The sequence below is a fragment of the Humulus lupulus genome, chromosome 2 (assembly GCF_963169125.1).
Source record: "Humulus lupulus chromosome 2, drHumLupu1.1, whole genome shotgun sequence".
NCBI lineage: Eukaryota > Viridiplantae > Streptophyta > Magnoliopsida > Rosales > Cannabaceae > Humulus > Humulus lupulus.
The window spans coordinates 9,810,593-9,817,913 of record NC_084794.1 but is presented as its reverse complement, the minus strand read 5'-3'; the positions used below and the strand labels follow the sequence as shown (position 1 = coordinate 9,817,913).

Here is a 7,321-nt window from a genome sequence, read left to right as displayed (position 1 = left end):
TTTGATGAATAGACCCGTGAGAGTCTAAGAATTGTTGAAGCTCATTACTGTTATACTCTCCCCCGTTATCACTGCGAAGTACTTGTATCTGGGCATTATATTGTGTTCTGACAGTATTGTAGAATTTTTTAAATAATACAGTAACTTCTGATTTGGACTTCATGAGGCATAACCAGGTCATTCGAGTACAATCATCAATAAATGTAACAAACAAATAAGAGCCTCCAAGTGTAGGAACTTTGGAAGGGCCCTAAACATCATAATGAATAATCATAAATGGATTTGGACTTTTATTTAAAATCAAAGGAAATAAAGCACGATAGCTTTTAGCAAGTTCACAAACATCACATTTGAAAGTAGAAATATCCAAATCAGTAAACAAAGTAGGAAACAGACGTTTTAAGTATCCAAAAAAGGCATGCTTTAAACATCAATGCCAAAGCCAAATCTCAGTTGTTTTCTTGGTACTATTGACGATGAAAGCCTGTTGTAGCTTGACACAATTTGTTGACTTCAGATCCAAGTAATACAACATCATTTTCTTAATACCATAACCAATCGTTTGCTCAGTCTGAATATCCATAAACACACAAGAGTCAGGACTAAAAATAACCACACAAGACAAGGTATTAATGATTTGTGAAACAGAGATAAGATTATAGTTCAAGGAAGGTACTACCAACACAAAATCAAGATGCAAAGTGTTAGTAAGATGACATGACCCTTCCCCAAGAACTGGGGTGGTATTACCATTTGCAGTAGAGACAGTTTCTGGAGGAGGATTTTAGTTTAAAGACGTGGTTCACATCAAATGTCATATGATGAGTAGCACCAGAATCAATTATCCATGCATTATTCAAAATAGGTGTAAAAACTTTTTTACCTTCTTCAGTGGTGGTAGTTAGTGTTGATGACGTAGATGGACCAACATCTTCTTTTGTTTGGGAAATTGCTATTGTAGATGGTCTCCTAGCATTTCGATGTCCCGTTGGATCCCACCAATCTGGATATCCAATTAACTCAAAGAAACGATTTTTTGTATGGCCTGTTTGATTGCAGTGAGTACATTTTAATGAGGCTTTATCAACAGTGGACTTCTTTGAGTTGGTGGGCTGCCAATGAGAGAGCATTGCGAAAGCTTCAGTTTTGGTATTCTCTTCATTGAAAGTTGTGGACCGTAAGTCTTCGCGACGAACCATGGCATAACACTCTTCTAAAATTGGTCGAGGTGTTTGTCGCAGAATCTCACGTCGAAGATAGTCAAAACTTTTATCTAGTTCTGCAAGAAATATGTGAACTCGAAGTCGCTCAATGGACTTCTGGTATGTCGTAACATCAGTAGGATACTTCATAGCCACTGTATCTCGATGATCTCTTGAAATATTTCAAATTCAAAGTATAGACATGCATCTCATCATTACCATCATAGAAAGTCTTGGAAAGACTACTCCAAATTTCACGAGGAGTTGGTATACGAAGATATCGGCTCATGATATCAGGAGACATGGACATTAAAAGTCAACGTTTCACTTTCTAATTTTCAGCTTGCCATTTTTCATAGCCTTTGTTTGATACAGTGGGAGGATCAGCTTTTTCCGTAATGTATGTGAGTTTCCCTCTTTCAGCAATGTGCATCTCCACCATCAGTCATAAGTCATAATTTGTCTCGGTAGAAAGAATGCCAACATTAAAGGCACATTCACGAACAAGAATAGACATAGGGGCTGATTTAGTACTTTTTCTTTTTTATATATATGTATATACACGGACAGAAGTACATGTATATATAAAGATACTAGAATAATGTAATAAGAGCACCTGACACACTTCAAACAAATAGACCCCAAAAATAGAAAGAAAAAAAACAAAGCCTAATGCACATATAATAAATCAAAGCCCAAATGTCTAGATAACGATGGAAATTATTTACTGTAGTGTCTCTCTTTCCTTTAGTTTGAGAGGTGCGATGAGCACTGTGTAACGGAACCGCAAGGCAGAGTTTTGATTCTTTCAATTGAGAAGACGATGCGATCAAAGAGATGACGGCCTTGACGAAGATCTGGTAACAGTGTGGGGATGCAACGTCGGTGTCGGTAGAGAAATAACGATTGTGAGTATATGCATATGTATATATATTATATATATATATAATTTTTTATTTTTTTTTGTATTTGGTGGGTTTGGACGAAGGATTGGCTGAGAAAAAAACTGGGTTTGTAAATGTTTATTCCCTTCCTTCTAGGCAGGATTTTCTTCTTGCTCTGGTACCATGAGAAAAAATGGTTTTTTCTTATTTTTTTTATTTCAATGAAAAAAAAGGGACACAATTTATAGGACTTTAGAATTCTAAAAATAGAATATACTAATTGATTACAAATAAATCTTAGCCAATTACAAATGATTTACGAAAGTCACTAATTGATTTGTAGCATATTTCAACAATAGCTTCCAAAAATATGGCTATGGTGATAGTTGGGATGGTTATATTTGCTTTATTAGTTCTTGTGATTCATCATTGGTGGCGACATAGAAACGCAATAATCATGAATTGGCCGATCTTGGGCATGCTGCCGACGCTGCTGTATAACGTCCCACGCATGCATGACTTCGCAACAGAGCTTATGAGGAGAAGTGGGGGCACATTTGAGTTCAAAGGCCCTTTGTTTAGTGGCATGGATTTCATAATCACATGCGATCCTTTGAATCTTCAACACATCACCACCACTAAATTCTCCAACTACCCCAAAGGAGAAGAATTCAGGGAGGTGCTTGATGTTCTCGGAGATGGGATTCTCAATGTTGATTCTGATTTATGGAGACTTCAAAGAAAAATGTTTCAAATCTGGACTCGAAGGCATCTTAATTTTGATTCATTTGTTGCAACGACTCTCCACCGAAAGGTCGTCAATGACTTAATCCCATTTCTTAATCACGCCACTGAAACTACAACTGAGGTATGCTTTTTTTTTTCTTTTCTTTTGGAGCATATAAACTATAGATTACATTTATATATAATAAGATCACTTTGGATCTATAAATATATATATAGCATATAGTTGAGAGCAATAATACTTCATCTAATAAAAAAACTAGTAGCACTTAATTAGATTGTGTAGCTATTACATTTTCATATAGAAAGATAGTTCGTTAATTATTTTATTTATTGTAAAATATAAATCAAATCAAATTAATTTTAAATTTAAATTTAACGCAACTAATATCTGAATCAAAATAATCTACTCAATTAAGATAATTTAATCATAATGGAAAACTTAATTAAGATTATTGTGTAATCTTACCCGATCTCCATTTATATGTGTGTGTGCGGATATTTAAATGAGAAAAATTATCAAGCCTTTTACCGACAAAAGTCTATTACTGCGATTAGTGTAATTGTTAATCTTGAGTCACATCGCCCATAATCAAACAATTAATTAGGTTTGAAATACTTCATAATTAGCCAAGGTTGCAAGAAACTACTACCCTGGAGTGAGATCGATTATGATTCACACCGATAGAAGAACTTTGACTACTAACAATCAACAAGAACAGTCTTGGTTAGTGAAATTATTAATCTTAGAATGTCCCGTGGGCAATCAGACTGATGATTAGGTCTAAAATACCCCATAATTAACTAAGGTTGCAAGAAACCACTGTCCCGGGTTGAGATCAAATATGATTATACATCAATAGTAGAACTTTGATCACTAACATTTAACAAGAACAATTTAGATTAGTGAAAATGTTTATCTAGGAACATCCCGCGGGCAACTAGACTGTTGATTAGATCTGAAGTACCCTATACTTAGCCAAGGTTGCAAGAAACTAATGTCTGGGTTGAAATCGACTATGATTCACATCAATAGCAGAACTTTGACCATCAACAGTGAACAAGAACGATCTTTATTAGTAAAATTTTGTATCTTGGAACATCTCGGGCGATAATCAAATTGTTAATCAGATCCAAAATATCCCATAATTAGCCAAAATTATAAGAAACTATAGCCTTGGGATAAGATCAGCAATGATGTACATCGAGTTTATAAATTTTCCAAGCATTGTTCATGAAATGCGCTGCTAAAAGTGTTTTTCTATGGCCAGCCACTAAAAGTGTTTTTTTCAAAATGCTCTGGCAAAAGTCTAAACACATATGGCGATAAATGTAACTTTCTCTGATGAAATTAGATTAAAAGCGTCGAGAAACGTCTAATAGTCAAAAGGTGAGGACTTTTAAAGGCTTATTTCAAAAAAACTATAATTGTATATCTATATCTTTTAATCATGATTTATTATTATTTACAAACGATAAATTCCTACCTTAAATAAAACATAGTTGTATATAAACAAATAATATAATATAATATATTGGTCATTTACATAATGTTGTCAAGATGTGTAGAATAATATTTCCTTCCCAAAAATATATTTGTAGATTGTAATTGTTGTTTATGGTCTTTATTGATCCCAGGTTGATCTACAAGAAACGTTGCAACGAACGATCACATTTGATAATGCAATTCTATTCATTTTTGGGCTGGATCTTGCTTCTTATTCATTTAAATCACCTAAGCTCGAATACCAAAAGGCATTTAATGAGATACTAGAGGCATTGTTTCAACGACATATTTTACCAAAAAGCTATTGGAAGTTGCAAAGATGGTTACAAGTCGGAACTGAGAGAAAGCTCAGAATAGCACGAGAAAAATTCGATGAATTCATATTCCAATGCATCTCGCTAAAACGAGAACAAATGAGGCACACAAATAGTGAAACTAATAACGAAGAAGCGAATTTGGGAATGTTAACAGTTTATATGGAAGAAAAAGAGAAGCCATATTCAGATAAGTTTCTCAGAGACGTGGCATTTAGCTTTTTGGCAGCGACAAGGGACACCTTGACCGCTGGACTGTGTTGGTTCTTTTGGCAAAATTCTTGAAGAAATGAAAGAGAAATTGGCAGGTAATTGTAATAATTTAAATTATAATTTCAAAAGTGAAGAATTGAGTAAGTTGGTGTATCTACAAGCAGCAATATACGAAACATTTCGACTCTATCCACCGGTGCCTTTCAACCATAGAACTCCAACTGAAGCAGACGTTTTTCCAAGTGGTCACCATGTAAAGCCAAAGCAAATGCTGTTGATGTCTGTTTGCTCAACAGGGAGAATGGAAGAGGTTTGGGGAAAAGACTGTTTGGAGTTCAAGCCAGAGAGATGGTTTTCAGAGCAAGGAGAGCTTGTTTATGTACCGCCTCACAAGTTTCCAGCCTTTCACATTGGACCAAGGACTTGTTTGGGTAAGGACATGGCTTTGATTCAGATGAAAGTCATGGCCCTCACTATTCTTAAAAATTACCATTTTCAGGTTGTGGAAGGACATCCAGTATCTCCTAATTTAACCATCATCATTAACATGAAATATGGACTCAAAATGAGGATTTCTAAAAGATCTTGAAAACAATCTATCCAGAGAGTTACTTTAAGTTGCTATGTTTATTTGGCCTTTGTTAGATAATAGAATCCCACGTGTTACTTCACTCATCACCCGTTGTTGTTTAGATAAAATCTTATGCTTCTTACCATGCAACACATTCTATTTCTAGATTATTTTACACATTCTCAGAGGTATTGGCGTACTTAATCCTATAAAAAGTTATGCTAGAAATAAATATCTAATGCCTATATACATAATATAAACTTTTGTATTAATTGAAATAATTCCCTTAAAATAAAAAGCTCTTCTATTATTTGTATTTCTAATTGTATGTAACAAATATTATCACGTTTTCTTATTTAGTTAAAATATTGATGTGTTCATGTTTCAATATGCCCAGAATTTATTAGTGAACAGAAACTATTATGCATGTGTATATGTTAATTTTTTTAAAAATAGCTTCCCTACATTTTGTCTTAATCATAACATTTTTATAATAATAAAATTAAATTAATTTGATCTCAACATTAATTATCATTATATAGAAATTATATTGTATATAATTAAATTTATGTTCAAACAATAATGAGCACTTAATATTAAATAAGAGATTATATTACCAAAACTTTGGTGTGGTTTCGATCGAGTTGTGTGCTAACTATTAATTGCATTTTTACAAATTATTTATTGGAATAATATACATTTATACATAAATTTCCATCAAGTATGACTAGAAATTTGCTAATGTATTAAGTATCGATCGAACAATTGGAATCTTTAACTATCAGCTACTAGCTACAAATTCATTTAAATTTTGGAAAAATTACACATAATGCTATAAATTCTAAAAACAATTGAAAAAATACAGAATTGTAGTAAATTTGTTACTGCTTGTAACAGTTTTTTTATTTAGGCTGTAAATATTATTTACAAAACTGTAACATATTTGTAAAATTTAGTAAAAAAATATTATATTCTTACAAATTTATAAACTTTGTTTAAAAATAAAATTCGTATTTATAGTATTTCTTTTTGAATAAATCTAAAGCATTTTTGTAAAATTCCCTTTTTACTTTTCCAACATATTCATTTAGACTAAAATGATAAAAATAAAAATTGTTCTACTTGTTACAGGAATTGGTTTCTAAAATTTTAATTTGAGTCAATTAAATTCTTTATTTTTTGAATATTAAGATATTTTAACGAATTAAAACATAACAAAGTACATTCAAATAACTCAATATAGCAATGTGTGTTTTGCAAGAAATTTGAGAATTTAATTCCTAAAATTAAAATTTTAGAGAATTACAATATGATTTAAGACTAATAACTCTAAATAATTTTGAAAAAGCAATAATATACATATATAAGGGACGATTGTAGTGCATCAGTATTATACTGCATCTGTTTTTTTTTACAATACGGATGCTTCATTTTTTATTTTCGGCACGATAGTTATATTCTAAATTTTTTTTATATATATAATAATATACGTTGTAACCTCATGTAATTTTTTAAGAAATTTTAAATAATTTACTGTCCTGAAAATATGTTCCAACAATTAAAAAAACAAGCAAGTATACAATATATTGTTTGTAAACTGTAATATTTATATATATAAGATTATAACTGTTAAAAATAGGGTGTTATAAAAAAAAGTGGATGCATTATAATCACTTTCTATATCGCTTCAAAAAAAATAGAATTCAAATGAATACAAATGCCAACCTTGTTGAAAACAAATTTTGAAGGAACATATTCCAAAAACTTGGTACCTAGTAGAACAAAAGTAATGAAGGACGATGCTACTTGTTACATTTAGTTCTTAAAATTTTAATTTGGGTAATTTATTAGTCATCAAAATTTGGAATTCCTAAATATTAAGTTGA

At 31.7% G+C, this 7,321-nt stretch overlaps 1 protein-coding gene and 1 pseudogene across 1 annotated transcript; one reads left to right on the top strand and one right to left on the bottom strand.

Annotated features, from left to right (window-relative positions):
- Positions 1-267: 267 nt before the first annotated feature.
- Positions 268-1,633, bottom strand: LOC133817231 (uncharacterized). Its single transcript, XM_062249688.1, has 2 exons — positions 884-1,633; positions 268-571 (listed from the first exon to the last, which is right to left on the bottom strand). Exons 1-2 carry the CDS (start codon positions 1,350-1,352, stop codon positions 567-569), a joined length of 474 nt encoding a protein of 157 aa, XP_062105672.1. The 5' UTR covers positions 1,353-1,633; the 3' UTR covers positions 268-566.
- A 193-nt stretch (positions 1,634-1,826) lies between these two features.
- On the top strand, positions 1,827-5,745 carry LOC133817232 (alkane hydroxylase MAH1-like; annotated as a pseudogene).
- Positions 5,746-7,321: the final 1,576 nt, after the last annotated feature.

Coding starts and splice junctions, on each gene's coding strand:
- LOC133817231 (XM_062249688.1), bottom strand. CDS start 1,352: ATGAAGTATCCTACTGATGTTACGACATACCAGAAGTCCATTGAGCGA.